Genomic DNA, 19,895 nt, shown 5'->3' on the forward strand with positions numbered 1-19,895 from the left:
TACCATCCTCAGACCGACGGCCTGGTAGGGCGATTTAACAAGACGCTAAAGAACATGATAGGTAAGTTTGTTGACAAGGATAGCCGTAATTGGGATAAATGGTTGGACCCTCTGATGTTTGCAGTGCGGGAGGCTCCCGAGGCCTCCACTTCGGCAGAAAACCTCCAAACTGGGAGGCAGGTCCAAGCATGGGCAAAAACGAGGTACAGCACGTCCTGGACCTGCGAGCAAGGCTCCATTCACTGGGTCAATAATCACGGGAGAATTTGCTAAAGGCACAGGTACGTCAACAGCGTCTGTACAACAGAGGGGCAAAAGTTTTGACAGGGAGATAAAGTGCTTGTAATTCTACCAGCATCTAGCTCCAAATTGCTCACCAAGTGGCAAGGGCCCTTTGTGGTCACACGGCGAGTGGGGGATGTTGACTATGAGGTTGTGCGTTCTGACATGGGCGGGGCAACACAGATTTACCACCTCAACTTCCTCAAAGCCTTGACGGAGCTAGCTAAGTCGAACCAGTCAACGCCGGTCTCCGTTGACGACTATTTCTCGTCGGGCAAGAGAGCAGACGTAGCCTTGTTACAGTGGCGGTTTGCTGATGTGTTCTCTCCCCTGCCAGGGCGCACAAGCCTCGTAGACCACCACATAGAAACACCCCCGGGCGTGACAGTGCATTTATCAGCTGCTAGAACACAAGAGGAAAATTGTTCGGGCGGAACTACAGGCCACGTTGAAGATGAAGAAGAGTAAAACAGTGACTGGTGTTGACCCCTTCGTGCTGGTTCACAAATCCAATGGGTCAATACGGTTCTGTGTGGACTATCGCAGAGTCAATGAGGTGTCCAAATTCGATGCCTATCCGATGCCCCTGGATCGACGAACTCCTGGATCGGCTGGGCACGGCTCGCTTTTTCATGACGCTGGATTTGAACAAGGGCTACTGGCAGATTCCCTTGTTGCAAAGAGTCCAGGGAAAAGATGGCCTTCGCCTCTCCGTACAGTTTGTACCAATTTGTCACGCTTCCGTTCGGATTATTTGGGGCCCCAGCTACATTTCAGCACCTCATGGACTGGGTGCTGCGACCTCACTCTGCATATGCATACTCTTCCTTCCTTTGTGAACAAGCCGTGAGTGGTGAAGCTCACAGTGGTGAAAACACAGCACACAACTTCAGGATTGAAACATAACAAACAAAATGACTGAACCTGGTCTGGTGAAGATTCTCATGAAGATTCGAGTACTGACCTTCACATGTTAACTGATGTGACAGGACATACTCTGATAAGCAGCAACATGCTGCTAATGTTTAACACAGCATAAAGACTGTGACTGTGTGTATTACTTCACATCAAAAACTCAAGGTCTCTGGACCACAGGGAAATGGGAAGCAAACATTATCATTGATTTGACCAATGTAAAAAAAAACTCTGTTAAAAAAAAGAAAGCAACAGGATTGTGCCTGTTTCACTTTATATTTACATACTAAAAATATATATTTTATCATCTAAGAGGCCATTTACACTGTCATTTTTTGCATGTTGTTACTTCCTTCTGATGAACCGTTGTTTTATTCTATTTTGTGTTTCAGCAAAGTGGCAACTTGTAACATCACCCTTATCTGAACTCCTGTTTTAAAGCCTTCAGATTTGCCCAGTGCCATGCTCATGTTTGGTAAACTGTGTGAAGTGTGTAGACCAGAGAAGGTTAAGTTTGATGTAGGGACCCCAGGTCTACTTTGCCTGGGGCCCCTGAAATCTCTTATAGCACCCTTGATTATCAAGGAACATTAGAGCTTCCTGCAAGACCATTAGAAGCCCCCCAAGAACCACTTAAAGAACTCCTCAAACCTTGCACAGCTGTTTGTATGTTGTTACTGTCTATACAATATAGAAACTTGAAAGAATTTGGAATGAAGTGATGCTACTTAAAGCTGCTCTTATATATTAGCGAGCTATCAATGAGTTTAACTCATGCAACATGATATTTACAAAATATTCACATTAAAAACAATCTTTTGCGGACTGCAAATCATATTTATGTTTGAAATTATGTTTTGGCATGTGGCGCCACCTACCGCCATCTACCAATCATTGCAGTCAGTAGAGTCTCAGCTGCCGAGCAACCACGGGTTTCCAGTTGTGTCTGAGTTACGTCTGGCAGAGAAAACGAAACCTAAAAGACCTCGGTATTTTGAATGTGAGTGTCGTAACTGTTTTTGGCCACATTCTTACATATGGTGCTTTTAAGGTTCTACTCCAGTATCAACAGAGCTGTGTTATTGTTCAAGTGTAAGGATAGATCACGCTAAATACTTGACACATGTAGAGGATGTTTTTTGTTGTTGTTGTTTACAAAAAACATCCTGCATACATATTTTCTGGATGTGTTCCAGTAAACTACAGTAAAAGTACAGTAAACTTATAGCATTGCTAAAGCAACACATCTAATGGTGGCCTAAGACTTCTGCACAGATATGTATATAGATGATATATTCATTCTGCAATAGTTATGACTGGCAGGCGAATGGAACATGACCCGATGTGCTGATGTGCTGTGAAGTGAATGAGCATAATGAATTATCAACAGCGAGGTGGGGGAGGTGAAATGCAGAAAGTGCAGAAAGAAAAAAAAACACCAAACAGTCAGCAACTGTGTGAAGCTTCATTCACACAGACAGAGTGAGTCCATTCACACACTGAGCTGAGTGGGAGACAAGAATTTAACATTTCTCATTAACTCTTCCGTGCTGATTTTAACAATCCTCCATCTCTGCTTATGAGTCTGCTGCTGTTTTAAACTGTACATAACTCACTCACCCACAACACATCTGAGAGAAAAGAGGACAGACCACTGCTCAACAGACAGAGAACTTATCTGTCCATCAACATCACTTCCTGTCTGAGGCTTTTATGTTTGAGAAAACACACAGGCACACACACAGTGAATGAGGCCCACTGAGTATTGTCTGACAAATCGGCAACAACATCAACAATAAACAAACCAAAACGTTGTTTTCTTCATAATAAAAGTAATTATATTTGCATAGTTGCTCTGATCCAAATGTCTGTTTTTATTAGTTATTTGTCTTGTTCACACTGTGGTGACCAACTGATAACTAATAAATGGCGAGTAAATACATAGCAAAAACAACTACTTAAAAACAATTAATTAAACAAAAATAAAGTAATGAACTCCAAGTTTACAAGCAAACAAACTATTAACTAAATAAATACAAATACATTGTCATAAATATTATTTTTGTTTGTGTTATTTTAAGATGTTTTACAGTATATAACTTTGATACTGAAGAAAATGTAAAAACCTGAAGATTCTCAGGCAGTGACAATGAGAAGCAGGCGTTTTTCTATAAGACTGTTTATTTGTGATGGACACTGAGATAATGAACTTGTGAGTCACGCTGAATCTAAAAATGTGTGTCTCATATTCAGATCTGACTCAAACTACACAAACTACGGTACCCAACGTAATGTCATCTCACCTCCCTCACAATTTGAACATCTAGAACAAAACTGTCTGCCCGGTCACAACAGCCAAAATCAGAGGGTTAATTCTATTTAGTAAACCAAATATGGTAACGATATCTTGAAAATCGGTGTTTCAAAAAGAACATAGAAGGTATTTAGGTCTTAAAGAAAGAGTTTGGGCTTTTTCAAGAGGGCTTGTATGAGGTACTTGTTTCAGATGACGTTTATGAGATGAGTTCATTAGTAATGCCCCCCTCACTTTGCATTCATGACATTGTAGGAGGAAAGTTCAGTTTCAGAAAAGCACAAAGAAATTCAAATCAATTCTTCCTTAGTTTGATATCTGTCTTGGGAGAAGTTTTCCCTTTGTCTTATGTCACATTAAAGTCACACACACACACACACACACACACAGATAAAAATGTAAACAGTATATTACTTCAGTCTCCTGAGAGCATCCAGAGGAGGAAGTGTAAAAGATGAAGAGAAGCAGGAGGAGGAGGAAAGATGGGAGTTTCCAATTGTTATGTCGGGGCAGTTAACATACCACCGGTGTGATAAAGGCGAACTAAGAAAAAACCTGTTAATAAAGTACTAGACAGTCAAATTAGATATTATGTATAAAGTTGTGAATTACTTGTTGTTGTTTTTTTAAAGTTATCGGTTACATTTTATATATTCCCGTAATACAAATTTAAGAAGATTTCCAAAGTAACCAGTCACAAAAGCTTGAAGATAAATGAAGCAAAAAAATTCAATTCAATTCAATTCAATTCAATTCAATTCAATTCAATTCAATTCAATTCAATTCAATTCAATTCAATTCAATTCAATTCAATAATATTCAATTCAATTCAATTCAATTCAATTCAATAAAAACAATACTTAAATGTATATCAATTCAGGAAATCTATTTTCATGTGTTTTGCAATTTTAAATGAATTCACATTTTCATGTACGTTATATTTCATTGTCATTGTCTGAGACAGAGACACACGTTTTGAATGAAAGTATTTTTCCCACATTTTTTTGGGAAAAAACATACCTTTGTACATTCCATATTTTTCAACTTACATAAATGATGCATCTTTATGAGCCACAATCTGTCAAACTTTTACTTTCACATAATACATCAACATCAATTTAACTTCTGATAATTTGTTACTATATAAACCCGATTTCCTTTCCCATAAAACCGATTTGTTGTTCTTTTTGATGTACTAATACGTTGTGTAGTGCTGCTGCTGAGATCATAAATGAGCTCTCTACCTTTCTGTTTGTCCATGTCTGTGTTTTGCCTCAGTCGCAGCAACTCCGGTCTCACATCTCCGCCAAAACCACGAAATCACAGACAGATCTGCTCCTGTTTTCTCCTCACTCTGACTCACAGAGTCCTTGACACCAGAGGGAAGGGAGAGAGGATGGACCAGGACGCTCATTATGCATGAGGGGAGGGAGGAAATAACAGCATCCTCGATGAATGTATATGCACACAACATAGAGAAGTTCTTGGTCCACTGCTACCTCTAATGGTAAGTGTAAATGTGTCCTTTTTCGACTTCAGTGTTTCAGGGACGTTTGTTTGGGTTAAGCTTAGTGTCACAAACTTATCAAACCAGACAGAAGTGGATTTTTCCAGCAATTCCTGTTCCCACAAGATAAAAACACAATTTTTCTCTATGGTCTTTCATGGAAACGAGTGAGCATTTTTAAACTTCAGTTTCCAGACATCGTAGACCTACGCTGGTATAGATTTCATTAGATGAGACTTTTGTGAAGTCTCTTTATCTTAATCTTCAGTTTCCATAAGATGAAGTGGCAAAAATATATTCTTAAAATATTGTACACTTAAAGGTGCCATATGTAAGAATGTGGCCAAAAACGGTTACTACATTCGAATTCAAAATACCGAGCTGAGACTCTACTGACTGCAATGATTGGTGGACGGCGGTAGGTGGCGCCACATGCCAAAACATGATTTCAAAACATAAACATGATTTGCAGTCTGCAAAATATTTTTTTTAATGCAAATATTTTGTCTGTACTGTTGTTGTTGGTGAGTTCAGTTTGTTATATGAACATTATTCCTGAGTCTCTGTGACATATTAGGAGGATTTTATGGTCAGTTGCTTCAGATTTATTACATAATGGGGGGGTTTTGGCATGTGGCGCCACCTACCGCCTACGTCAGAAAACAAAACACAAAAGACCTTGGTATTTTGAATTTGAATGTAGTAACTGTTTTTGGCCACATTCTTACATATGGCACCTTTAAGCTGGTGTAGATTTTTATCAAATTACACTTCTGTGAAGTTGTTAAAATGATTTCTCCCCTTGTGTCTCTGCTGGTTGGCATGTTTTCAGTGAGTGCATGTCTGCTGATTTCTGAGCAAATAAACAACCCAGTCATCTCTGACTAATGTGTCAGTACCTAACATAAACACACTAAAAAGACATGAACTATGACTTTTAAAGTACTTTCTTTTATTTTTGTTGCTCATACGCAAACACGTGTGTGAGGTTAAGTCAAACACAGTGTGCTTAAAGCAAAGAGAAATGCTCTTTATTGTCACTACTGCAATCATTCACATCACCATTCATCTGTTACATCACCTGCATCCACATGTGACAACTACACAAGAATTATCATTCAGTGGTTCAGTATGTACAGCAGCAGCAGCAGCAGGGCGACCACAGCTGTGTCACTGTCAACGTCATTATATGAAACCTTTTAAATAAAAGTTAAAGGAAATGTATGTAAGATCTTCATGTGACATAATGCATACAGCAGTTACACGAGACAGTGATGTGGCATTGTGACATCACCCCAGCATGTTAGAAAAGTCGATGAAAACACCTTGAAATGTACAAAACACAGAACAATCTTTGTGTCAACATGGTGTTAGTCATGGCAAAGCCATTTCTTGTCTCTAATGCAAAACACAACCAATCAGAACAAAGCATCAGTGTCTCCAAACAATGTTAGAATCAAGAAATTAAAGGAACAATGTAAGTCATCTCAACGTTAAGTGAACAATGTGCATTCACTAAAAAAAAAAAAAAAAAAATCAACTCTCCTCTTTTTTTTTTTTTTTTCCCAGTCTTTCCTTGTTCCACAGATACAGGAAGCATGAGGTGGTAAGGTGTGTGAGCTCATGGCAAACAAAAACAGGGTAAATGATTGTAAGCACATGAGAAATGAATCATCAGATCAAAATCTGAGGAGGAATTACCAGTGCGGCGTCACAAATGAAAAGTCTCGCACTTAAAACAGCCATACAGTGCTGAAGCAAAGGCGATAGTCAGAAGTGAGCAAGTTTGCAAGTCATGAGAATATGACTGAGAAAGTGCAACCAACTGCTTGAATCAAGTGACACAGTACTTTCAGAATTTACCAGGTCATTCAACTTCCTCGTTCACTTTTAGCCCCGCCCCTTTCTTTGTCAGGATTCGCTCAATTGGGGTTTGCACATACAACACCTGTCTTCAGTTTCTATCCATTTATCCATGGTTACTGTCCATCAACAAGTCACAAAAGTCCCTTGAAATGCACAACAAACTCAGTCAGGTCCATCACGTTCCTCACAACTCCACACCATGTTGATAAAACATCAGATGTGATGCTGGTGGGGATTCACGCTTTATAGATGTTTAACCACAAGTGCTGCGTTGGTCACAGAGATGCTTAAGAGTCTTATGAGGAAGGCATTCACCAATTCATCATGTCCTTTTCGCTTAATGGTGATTTCGCATCATTCCTCTTGTTGTAATTTGGTTCCTTCAGAAATATCCATGGAAATGATTTTAGCCTCTTTTCCATTCTTTCATGTTTGAAGAACATTTTACATGTCAGAGTTTTAATAACAAGTGCATGGTTTTTAAAGAAAAATAGCTGCACATCATCATTTGGTCGCCAAGCAACACTAGCCAATGCTCAATGTTTGCAACCTGAACAAACCAGAGCCACGTGGAGACAGGGTTCATTGTATAGTGATAAGTATAGTGAGTGATTCCAGATACAGCCTCCTCCTCTGCTCTGGTTTGATGTTTATTGTCATATAGAGTGTGTGTGCGTTCGTGCGTGCACGTGTGTGTGTGGCAGTGATCTTTGCTGAACTAGAAAGACATACAAAGGTCTTTGTTAAACTTCTTACTGTCTCTTAAAGAGTTTCACTCATTAATTCTTGTTTTTAATTTGTAAAAAAGTTAAAGGTGCCATATGTAAGAATGTGGCCAAAAACAGTTACTACATTCAAATTCAAAATAACAAGGTCTTTTAGGTTTCGTTTTCTGACGTAACTGGCAACCCGTGGTTGCTCGGCAGCTGAGACTCTACTGACTGCAATGATTGGTAGACGTCGGTAGGTGGCGCCACATGACAAAATATGATTTCAAAACATAAACATGATTTGCAGTCTGTAAAAAATTCTTTAATGCAAATATTTTGGCTGTACTGTTGTTGTTGGTGAGTTCAGTTTGTTATATGAACATTATTCCTGAGTCTCTGGAGGATTTTATGGCCAGTTGCTTTAGATTTATTACATAATGCACCTTTAAAATCCGTTTTCATACCAAAGTGTTGTAGTATGAATGTGGCCTTGTATCCCACAATGCTTCATCCAGTTAGGAGCCACAACTCAGAAAACACCAGGTTGGACATCAGCATATGCACGTGTATGCTTACACTACCAGAAACAACTTCTGAAGGAGAAGTGATGTAGCATTAGCCAGAGCTAGCTCGTAAGCAACTGGGCAACATTATTATGTACGATTATGTGTACTGCAAGTTATATGGCTTTATAACAGGTTTGACCCAAGTGACAAATGGTTGTGATGTCGCCCATAACAATCTCAACTCACATTTTGAAACCTTGAGAGTCGAAATTTGCAAACATCTCCGTACTTTATCATTTATTTAAGGAAATATAATTGACATAATTTTCTATTGAAGTAGACTTGAAAATAGTGAGTGAGATCATTCACTTCTGTTACTGATGTTATAAATCTATACACTAAGAAATCAAAGTACGAGACTGTACCATTTGCTGTCGCTCCAGTTCCAGTCCCCTATCAGGGTACAAGCGCTGTACCTTTCTCAGTGTGTACAGGAACATTTTTGTCACTAGGGGTGCAGAAAAGCTTCTTTAGAGGTACAAACAAGCAGGTACAAATTTTGAAGCTACAGTGCTTGTACCCTGATAGGGTACAACTGGAGCGACAAAGCATTTGTACCTTTTTATGTACAGTCTCATACTTTTTTCAGCCAACAAAGTCACCCCCTGGTGGCTATTTAATATATTGTTATATTCTTAGAAGGATATGCCTATTTTTTTATATATAGTCTAGTTTAACCTGAGCCAGGTTGTACAAGAAATATAGCAATCATCGCTCATATCATCACATTGCACAAGAGTAGATGCATAGTGTTAAAAGGCATTATTTAAGTTATTGTGTCAGATCTGTATTAATAATGGGCAAAAGGCGACATCACTGACAGCAGCTTTAAAATGTCACGTTTACACTTCGGATTCGGATGATACTGATAACGGTCTGTAATTCTGATAGTTTTGTTTTAGAGTCGTGTGGGATGTATGGGAGTGCGGGACATGGAGTCTCAGCAACAGTCAGAAGAGACAGAACTTCTTCTTCAGCTCGTTCCTCTTCCAGAGAGAGAGGCAGTCGAACTCCTCAATGGACATCCCAAAAATACTGAAGAACTCGTCCTGAGAGAGGTGTTTCTGCAGGGACAAGAGACATAAAGAAAAAAAGCAGACAGAGAAAGAGGTCAAAGTGGGGTGAAATTCACTATCTATCTATCTATTTATCTATCTATCTATCTATCTATCTATCTATCTATCTATCTATCTATCTATCTATCTATCTATCTATCTATCTATCTATCTATCTATCTATCTATCTATCTATCTATCTATCTATCTATCTATCTATCTATCTATCTATCTATCTATCTATCTATCTATAGGTATAGATAGATACTTTATTGATCCCAAGGGGGAAATTGTCCAGCAGCTCTTAAATGACAAACAGATAAGTAGTAAAACGCAGAAATAAATAAATATTCCGCTGTTCCTTCAACAGTCACTGTTAAAAAGCCTGATGGCTGTAAGGATGAAAGATTTCCTGAATCCTTCAGTCCTACAGTGCAGTGAGATGCGGCTGCTTCTCTGCCCCATCAGGATGCTGTGGAGGGGGGTGTCCATGATGGCATGCGGTGTCCTCCTCGTCTGATGCTCCACCACATTACTGAGAGGGACCGGTCCCCTGCCTAACACAGAACTGGCCTTTTTCACCAGTTTGTCTAGGCGTCTGCAGTTTTTTGTCTAATAATGCTGCTCACCCAGCTAACGACAGCATCAAACACTTGCCTCAGCTGGTTGCTAGAACATCTGCAGCATGTCAATGCAGACACTGAGTGACCTGAGCCGCCTCAAGGAAAAAAGAGGCAGCTCTTCCTGTACACTGCATCTGTGTTAGCAGATCACTCCAGCTTGTCATTCCGTATCAACCCCAGGTATTTGGACTGCAAACATCCACTCCCCCAATGCAGACTGACTGGTATGGTGTTTTTGATTTCCTGAAGTCCACCACCATTTCCTTGGTCTTGGTGGTGTTCAGGAAGTTCCTTGTGCTCCAGTCCGTGAAGGCCTCCACAAGGGTCCCTGTATTCCCTCCTCCTGTCCACCGTAACTCTTGAGTTGTCTATTCATTTATTTAGAATCGTAACTGTCGTAACTGATATCTTTAAAGACGAGCAAAACAAACAGCTGCGTGCAGTATTTTGAACGTTTTCTTGACACTGATCTTAAAGAAACATCGAAGCAAACTGTGTTTACCTCCAGTCTGGTTCTGTCCACACCACGTGGCAGTTTGCGTCGTCCTTTGTGGGTCACCACCAGCATTTCATAAGGGTAAATCTGCAGATATCACATCATCAGCTCGTTGTTAGTGAGACAAGTGTTATGAAAAGTGTGATTCGGGGGTGAACTCACTAATAGAACAACAACAAAGATAATAATAATATAAACACATTACTTTTACCTTATTCTCTAACATGCTGGGGAGAGAGTTTCCTCTGTCCATCCTGGAATCTCCGTTCTGCAACACACATTCATGCAATACATAACACACATTTAGAGCCAATGGAAAAAAAACTGGATGGAATGTTTGCAGATGATGTTGATGTAAATAATTGTACTGTACCTGCACACCTGTAGGAAGACAGAGAGGAAATGACTTATTTATTTCCTTCGATGAAATGATGCAGAGTAAAGGTAAATAATCAGCTTAGCTTTTAAGTTCATCTTCTTGGCAAAAACATGGAAGCGCTGAACTGCCAGTGAGAAAAAAGTCTGCTGATAGTTTGAACTATTTATGTTGGTATGCGAACACATGCTAACAATTCATTTCTAAATAGTTTTTAACAGATGACAAAAGCAAATACAGTAAAGGAGATGATAAAGATCATCCTTGTTTTTTGGGGGGCAACTCCAACATTTGCAAAGTGGATTTCTGGAATTTTTTTCTCACTTTGTTTACAAGTCTGACAAAACAACATGTACATGATTTATTGTTTATTGAACTATTGCTACACTCTTAGAAATAAGGGTGTAATAAAGCATTATAATCTGCCACATTATGTAATACACTTCTTGAACGCATTATGTAATACGTTATTACATATCATGGCAAAATGTAACAATTGGTGCATAATAACCAACAGAAATTGACATTAAAATAGCAAAAATAGTGTGTATTTTACTCCAAAAGGGTTCTCCTATGAGGACAAGCCGAAGAACCATATATGGTTCTACTTAGCACTTTTATTTCTAAGAGTGTAGTAGTAAATAAAATAAGAAGAATAAATGAGGGCTACATGTAAGTTTATGGAAGCCTATTTCCAACAGTGTAAAAAAAAAAAAGATCCTAGTATATCATTATTTAGTCAATATATTGAGATATGTCATTATTTTGAGATACTAAGTGAATATATTGAGATATGTCATTATTTTGAGATGATATCTCATAATGTTGAGATACTAAGTCAATATTTTGAGATACTATCTCATTATTTTGAGATACTTTCTGTTATCTATTATTATTTTGAGATAGTTGGATCTTTTTTTTTTTTTTCACTGGTGGAAATGGGCTTCCATATAAGTTAAATAATGCATATAAAAATTACACCCATAGATTAAATTACACCCCAGAAAATGTTTTTTTAAGTAAAAAATCTTTTCAAGTAAATATCAAATTTTTACCTGCAGGAGTTTTTTCAGAGAACTCTGTTGATTGCAGCTGAAAGCACAAAGACAGATAGTCATCACTGTGATCACGTGACCGCTCACTGCTGTGACTGGACAACTGTGTTCAGTGGATGTCTGTTACTCACCCTGGACAAGCCGGAGGTGGGGAAATACACAGACCTGGAGGTGTTGGATCCTGAGAGGATTAGATGAACAAAATTGGTTAAATATACACAGAGCTCTGACCTGCTTTTTACTTCTGCTTTCTTCTTTCAATGTTGAGAAATTTTAGGAAAATGAATGCTGGTTGGCTTTCACCAACAAAGATCAAACATTTTAAGTTTCTTCATCTTTTGTCCTCCTTCTGCCTCATACCTGCTTCTTGCACATGCATTTACTCCTATACCTTCTCCTTCCACTTTTCTGCCTCCTTTTTGCACCTGCTTCATTTTTCCATCCTTTTCCCTTCATTATTTGGTGTACTTCGTAATACACGTGTCTGTATTCACGTGTATCGGATGCGTGTTCTTCAGTCTTCATGCAGGCGTAGGCGACGCAGCGTTTTAGTGTAGTGTGTGTGTGTGTGTGTGTGTGTGTGTGTGTGTGTGTGTGTGTGTGTGTGTGTGTGTGTGTGTGTGTGTGTGTGTGTGTGTGTGTGTGTGTGTGTGTGTGTGTGTGTGTGTGTGTGTGTGTGTGTGTTCTTACCGGTATTTTGGCTGCGATCCGGCAGTGAGCGAGTTTTCCTCCTCAGAGGAGTTGCAGACTTTCCTAACTCCTCCTTCAGTATGATTTTACCCAGATTAGACTGAATCTGGGAGAAAGGGTAGTATCATGTTTACAATATTCCCTTAAAGCTCTATTTTTTTTCTCTTTATTCACTAATATAATATATTAAAGCTCCCATAGAGTGGTCCTATCACACACATATGTGAGTTATGGAGGTCTACTTACATACATTAACTTGTTTTTATGGTCAAAAACCTCCTAGTTGCTGCAAATGAGCCAATAGAAATCTCTCCTCACTGAAGCTCTCGTCAACCGTGCTGTTTCAGACTGAAATCTCACCCCCAGAAGACAGACTGTATGTTGTGATTGGCCAGCCAACGAGAGCTTTCCCAACTGTCTTGTGATTGGCCAGGCACCTGAAAGTGATGTAATTAGCACACCAGCTCTCCAAAGTGCAGCTCCCCCCCTGGAACAGTGGATGCACTGCTCCTCATTATCAAAACATCGTTTTAACAATGTTTAGAATGGATTTGTCGCTACACCCCTCTCCAGTCCCTTTTAAGTCTTTGACCCGGAGTCGGACGCAGTGTTAGAAGACACTGTCGCTCGTGAAAAACACCTCCACAACAGACGCTCTTCTTCTTCTGCGGTACAATGTACGCAACCGGATGTGCCTGGATGAGCACCTGGAGCAGGAGGATCTTCTGTTCAGGAGAAGTGATTCTTACTTCACGAGGCTTTCAGACTGTTTGCAGAGCCAGAGAATAGCATAAAACCCAGCGTTCTCAGCAGTTGTTTCGAATCTTCAGGGCTTCATAAACGAGGTAATGGCGCAGATACACAGCAAAAAACAGCGTTAATCGGAACTTCTGGTCTATGGGAGCTTTAATGATTTACTTGCATCATTGCATCTGCCAATATAAATCTTCACATATATATGCTGATGATGCAGTCATTCTCCAAGTTGCAGCTGAACTGCAACTAAGCACCCCCCCATGACCCTCATGTGTAGGGTAAAGCATTAGAAGAGGATGTATGTATGCACGGATGGATGGACGGACAGATGGCTGGATTTGTAATTATTTCTAAAACAGTTACAAACTGTGCAAATCAGTTCATACCTTGTTGAGTTCTTGTTTCTGGAGAGTTCTGAGTCCCCAAAGTTCATCATCCAGCTCCCCATCCTTCCCCTCATTTTCATCGTTCTGCCCCATCTTTGCCAACTCCTTCTCTAGAGGAGCAGAGGAAAGAGGAGAGGAAGGAGAACAGTCTGTTTGATCCAGGACTGGAAATTGTGTTGTCAGAATTTAAAAAAAATACTTGGAATTTTTTGTTGGTGTGCGTGCGTGTGTGTGTGTGTGTGTGTGTGTGTGTGTGTGTGCGTGTTGTACCAATCACAGCCAGGGAGGGGGGGCATGGCCAATATTCAGTCTCTATCTTGGAGGGCAAGTTTGGATCTGGAGGCTGAGCTGCTGGAAACTTTGACGACTCGATGATCAGATCTTCGATGTGTTTCCCCTGAGGTACAGCAGAGGGCGACACATCTGTGGACACACACAAACACACTTTGCAGCCATTTATGGAATGATATGTTACCTTCTTCCAGTTGTATTGGTATAACATTATCTGAGCATCATCAGTTTTTTTGTTCTGAGTCTTATTTTATGACATTGCAACAGAATATTCTCAGTTCTGCCATTCACCCATTCACATGGATGTGCTCGGTGTCCACAGGAACAATTTGGGGTTAAATGTCCTGCCCAGGGACACATGGACATGCAGACTAGAGGAATGCTTGAATGAGCCTGGATATCATCATGACATGTGAATTGATACAGCAGAGTAAATCATCAGAGTAACTTTACAAACTTTACCTTTTTTATAGATGGGGGGCTTCTTATAGATGTTGTTACCATTTACTAAGAAAAGGAAAGAAAGAAAATTAGAAGATTGTGTAAATAAAATATCTGCTGATCATTTATTTTGAAGACAGCTGCCTACAACAATCTATTTGTATTATTATTATTATTATTATTATTATTATGAATACTCAGCATCCACAAATAATTTTTATCTGGAAATTCTCTTTCCTGATATTCAAACCTCAAAAGTGATCAAACAACAACATTAAATAATTAAATATATATTTCAGAGTATTTAATAAGCCATATTTACCTGGCCTGTGGAAGTGCTGCATGGCGCTCTTAGTACCAGAGGAGTACGTGTTTGATGTGTTTGGGGTTTGTGGCGTTTGTGGTGTTTGTGGTGTTTGTGGCGTTGACGGCATGTGTGAGCTGGGTGTTCTGCTGGTCTGGACAGAGGAACCAGGAGAGGAACCTCCAGGCGATCGAGTCTCCAGCCACTCCTTGGACAGGTTCTTGACACACATACAAAAAAACACAGAGGTCAGTTAGGCAGGAGGGAGGTCAGTGCCTTTTTCAAAGACAGCAATAGAACATATATATATATTTCTTTATTTTTTCTTACCTCTGGGGAGGGAGGAGGAGAGATGGACCGTGGTGACAAAGATCTCTGGTGGAAAGAAAAATATATATTTGCAACTTTCAGGTGAGGTCATATTATCCATAATTTAATGAAAATGACATGAAACAGAGAAATTAGATTAAAGTGAAACTTTAAAGGTGCATTATGTAATAAATCTAAAGCGAATGACCATAAAATCCTCCTAATATGTCACAGAGATTCAGGAACAATGTTCATATAACAATCTGAACTCACCAACAACAACAGTACAGCCAAAATATTTGCATTAAAAAAAATATTTTGCAGACTGCAAATCATGTTTATGTTTTGAAATCATGTTTTGGCATGTGGCGCCACCTACCGCCATCTACCAATCATTGCACTCAGTAGAGTCTCACCAAACCTAAAAGACCTCGGTATTTTGAATTTGAATGTAGTAATCGTTTTTGGCCACATTCTTACATATGGCACCTTTAAGTGCCATCTGGTTTTCTTAAAACGTGTAAGTCAAACTGGATTTCAGTGTGCTCTAGGTTCCACAAAGGACAATGGTGGTAGATGTTAGTATTATAGCTAGGTTTGATGATCGATTTGATCAGCATTAAATGTTTTACTGTAGCAACATGACCACAGACTGATAACATAGAATTACAAAACTTCAGCTGTAATTCTGGTCATGTGTGCAGGTGGGCAGGTCATTTAGTTACAGACAGGTAAACGATTCTCGTCATTCCATGTGGTCTGAGTGAAATGATCGGTTGTGTTTATCACAGGATTGTGATGTCACCTCCCGCGGACTATAGCTGTAGTGCGGCTGGTAGATCATCAGGTCTGGTCTCTCTATATCCAGAATGGCTTTGTCCCTTGGCAAAGCTGCCAAGTCCTTGTAGCCAATAACCCCGTCCTCCACCCTGGCCTGAACAGGGGACGGCAGAGATTACAGATTACTGCCTCCAGATTAATCTGAAGGATAATATCTTGATCTGTGCGTGTACCTGCGTGTCTCACCATGATAGCAACAGCAGGGGATCCTGGGACGTTGGACCCTCTCAGTGACAACACGCTGCCTGGAGATGTCTGAGCCAGCTGCACACACACACACACAAACAGTCAGAGGTCAACCACACACTGATTATCAGATGAACAGAAGAGATCATGTCTAATGTCTAATAATATATTTTTAATCATTTACTTTTTAAAATAAGTAACACAGCAATAACAGAAGTCGCTGGAACACAGAAGATTAAGACATCATCAGCATAAACATTGTGGATTTGGAGGCAGAGGAGACTGATTTTATGTCCTGTCAGCTTAAAGAATTTAATATTTTAAAGTCCATGGCTGATATATGCTTGTATACTGGGACAAGCCGGCTAGTTGTCAAACTGAGCAGTGAGCTACAACTTTGCAGTTTGACTGAACTGTGAATGGAAATATACTGACTGAGAACATGGCTGCCAGCAGACACACGGAGAATCACCTTCTCATGCAGTTGAGTATTTTTTTTAAATATCATACACATGCATAAACGGTGTTTACCTTTGGCATCATTCTGACTGATTGGTCTATTCCTGAGAGGGAAAAACAACCAGATATTAAATAGCTGTGTGAGTGTGTGTGTGTGTGTGTGTGTGTGTGTGTGTGTGTGTGTGTGTGTGTGTGTGTGTGTGTGTGTGTGTGTGTGTGTGTGTGTGTGTGTGTGTGTGTGTGTGTGTGTGTGTGTGTGTGTGTGTGTGTGTGTGCGTGCGTGCATGTGGTTACCGCTCAGAGAGAAAAAGGGATCATGTCTGTTTGTCTTCAGGTCTTCAGCCTGATCAGCAACTGAAACATCAAAAAAGGTCAAAGATCACTACCAATCCAAAATTGAGAAATCAATAAATAATTTTATTATGTTTTGTATTAATACAAACAAATATATAAATAAATATGTTTGGTTTTTAAACCAGTTTCACCAAAAAAAACACACCAAATGGCATGACTGATGGCAATGATAATAATGGAATTTCATAATCTTATTATTATTATATATTATTATAATAATAAAAAATAATACATGTATTTGTTGTATAATTTTTCCCTATTTCCAACTTTTTATTATTCTATGTATTCCTCTGTTCTGCATAATTGATTCTATTTTCTTCATTATTTATTCATTCCTTTATTCGAGTCTACAACTTCCATTCCAAAATATAAATGTAATGTTTTTTTCAGGAATTTGCTATTTTCTTACACATTTATGGATGTTCACTAACCTGCAGTGAACAATTTGTCTCTTTTAGATGTCCTGCTCATTTGAAAGACAATCAAACTGTCTCCGGTCCGTCCTGTATTGATCTTTCCTGCTGTCTGGCGTCATTGTCACTGAATAATTAATATGTTCATTTGTGGTCAACTGAAGGCTTCACTGTGACTGTCATCTGTGGCCGGAGTCATCTGATGGTGTCAAATGAAAAACAGGACCAATATCCAGTCTTTATCTGGCTTTTTATGTGTGATTCAAATCAAAGAGGACATCTTTATTTTTCCTGCAACATCTGAAACATTGAATACACTGACAGGACACTCAGTTTGTCCAACCTAACTGTATTGCTTAACTGAGAAATTAGTTTAATGCAAATGTTGAAATTTATGGAAATTGTTGTACTTAACTTATAACTAAATGTCTACAGAGAAACATTATCTGACCATATATTCACTTCTTTGGCCTCCAGTTCCAATGTAAGGGACATATTTTTGACCAAGACATGTTATTTAACTCACACATAAATAAAATAAATCTCTAAGACCTTGTACATTTCAAGTTCTTTGAAATAATATATGTTGTGATTTCACATGATACAATTAAAATAGATTTGATTTGTAACTTTGATATCATCATCACCATCATCATCATCCTAAAAGGAAACCCTTGCATGCCGGCAGTCAGCAGCACTGAAGAAAGACACAAATATCCATGTGCCTCTGGAGAGAGATTATGATCTTATGACTCCTGGTGATCAATAATCTGATCAATTAATTGAGGGGATCAGATATCAACTCACTATGTGTTAAGTCATTACTCAGCGCTTTGATTTTCAACACAAAACCTGAACATTTCAAAGAACATGTTCACAGACAATGGTTTGTATCTCTGTAGCACTTAGCTCAGCAAGAGTCTGAAGAACAAACAAACAAACAAGCAAACAGTTATTGAGCTCTTATTCCTTGTTCTCCTTTTTTCTATTCAGGTCTGCCTGTGTGACTCTACTGGGACAGGAATGTTGGGAGACATCTGAGGGTTGCTAGGTAACCACACCCACACATCCAATCAGCTAGCAGAGGAGCAGGAGAGACAAAAAGCAGGATGTTGCACTAAAATAGACCTCCCACCATCAGACCACTACCACTCTGCTGATCACCAGTAACTGTCCTTCACTTTGCTTCTTACACAACATCATCAACATAACACAACATAATAAACATCACACAACATGATCAACATAACACAACATGATCAACATAACGCAACATAATCAACATAACGCAACATAATCAACGTAACACAGCAAAGTCAACATAACACAACATAGTCAACATAACACAACATAGTAAACATAACACAACAAAGTCAACATTAGACAACATAACACAACATAGTCAACATAACACAACATAGTAAACATAACACAACAAAGTCAACATTAGACAACATAACACAACATAGTCAACATAACACAACATAGTCAACATAACACAACTTAGTCAACACAACATAGTCAACATAACACAAAATAGTCAACATAACACAACAAAGTCAACATTAGACAACATAACACAACATAGTCAACATAACACAACATAGTCAACATAACACATCATAGTAAACATAACACAAAAAAGTCACCATTACACAACATAGTAAACATAACACAACATAGTCAACATAACACAACATAGCCAACATTACACAACATAACACAACACACTCAACATAACACAACCTAACACAACATAACACAACATAGTCAACATAACACAACATAGTCAACATAACACATCATAGTAAACATAACACAAAAAAGTCACCATTACACAACATAGTAAACATAACACAACATAGTCAACATAACACAACATAGCCAACATTACACAACATAACACAACACACTCAACATAACACAACCTAACACAACATAACACAACATAGTAAACATAACACAACATACTAAACATAACACAAAAAAGTCAACATTACACAATATAACACAACATAGTCAACAAAACACAACATAGTCACCATTACACAACATAGTAAACATAACACAACATAGTCAACATAACATAACATAGTCACCATTACACAATATAGCACAACATAGTCAACATAACACAACATAGTCAACATTACACAACATAACACGACATACTCCACACAGTCCAAAAACATGCAGATTTGGGGATTAGGTGAATTGGTCACTCTAAATTGACCGTGAGAGTGTGAGTGAATGGTTGTTTGTCTCTGTGACCCTGTGATGGACTGGCCAACAGGGTGTACCCCACCTATCGCCCTATGTCACAGCGCCCCCCACAACCCTCTGCTGGAGGATAAAGCAGAAGATGATGGATGGATGGATAGAATTTTGCTGATATGAAAGACACAATAAGTCAAAAAAGAAACATCTGATTTCATACAGACCATTTGTCGATTGCTCTATTTTAAGAATGTATTAATTTATGTGAAACTGTTTATATAAGAGTTTCAAAAGTGTGCATCTCAGGGATAAGCTCAGGGCCATGTTCATTTCCATGACAGTCAGCGATTTGTTGACTTTTGCAGATCGTGTCCAAGGAGGTCGTTTGTGCAGGTCACTGCTTTTTAACACAGAGAATACAGAAGTGGGTCCTGAGAACACGCAGACCTTACATTCAGATTTATAACCCCCCCCCCCCCCCCCA

General features: G+C 39.0%; 1 protein-coding gene across 1 annotated transcript; it reads right to left on the reverse strand.

Annotated features, from left to right (window-relative positions):
• Positions 1 to 9,110: 9,110 nt before the first annotated feature.
• LOC310939763 (dematin-like) lies at positions 9,111 to 16,511 on the reverse strand (the record flags this gene model as incomplete). Its single annotated transcript, XM_083904602.1, has 14 exons — positions 9,111 to 9,224; positions 10,341 to 10,421; positions 10,546 to 10,715; positions 11,766 to 11,802; positions 11,897 to 11,946; positions 12,456 to 12,561; positions 13,598 to 13,707; positions 13,868 to 14,020; positions 14,351 to 14,395; positions 14,652 to 14,853; positions 14,964 to 15,008; positions 15,748 to 15,876; positions 15,969 to 16,046; positions 16,500 to 16,511. 14 exons carry the CDS (start codon positions 16,509 to 16,511, stop codon positions 9,111 to 9,113), a joined length of 1,332 nt encoding a protein of 443 aa, XP_083760728.1.
• Between the last annotated feature and the right edge of the window lie 3,384 nt (positions 16,512 to 19,895).

Source organism: Microchirus variegatus (assembly GCF_963457635.1).
Source record: "Microchirus variegatus genome assembly, chromosome: 18".
NCBI lineage: Eukaryota > Metazoa > Chordata > Actinopteri > Pleuronectiformes > Soleidae > Microchirus > Microchirus variegatus.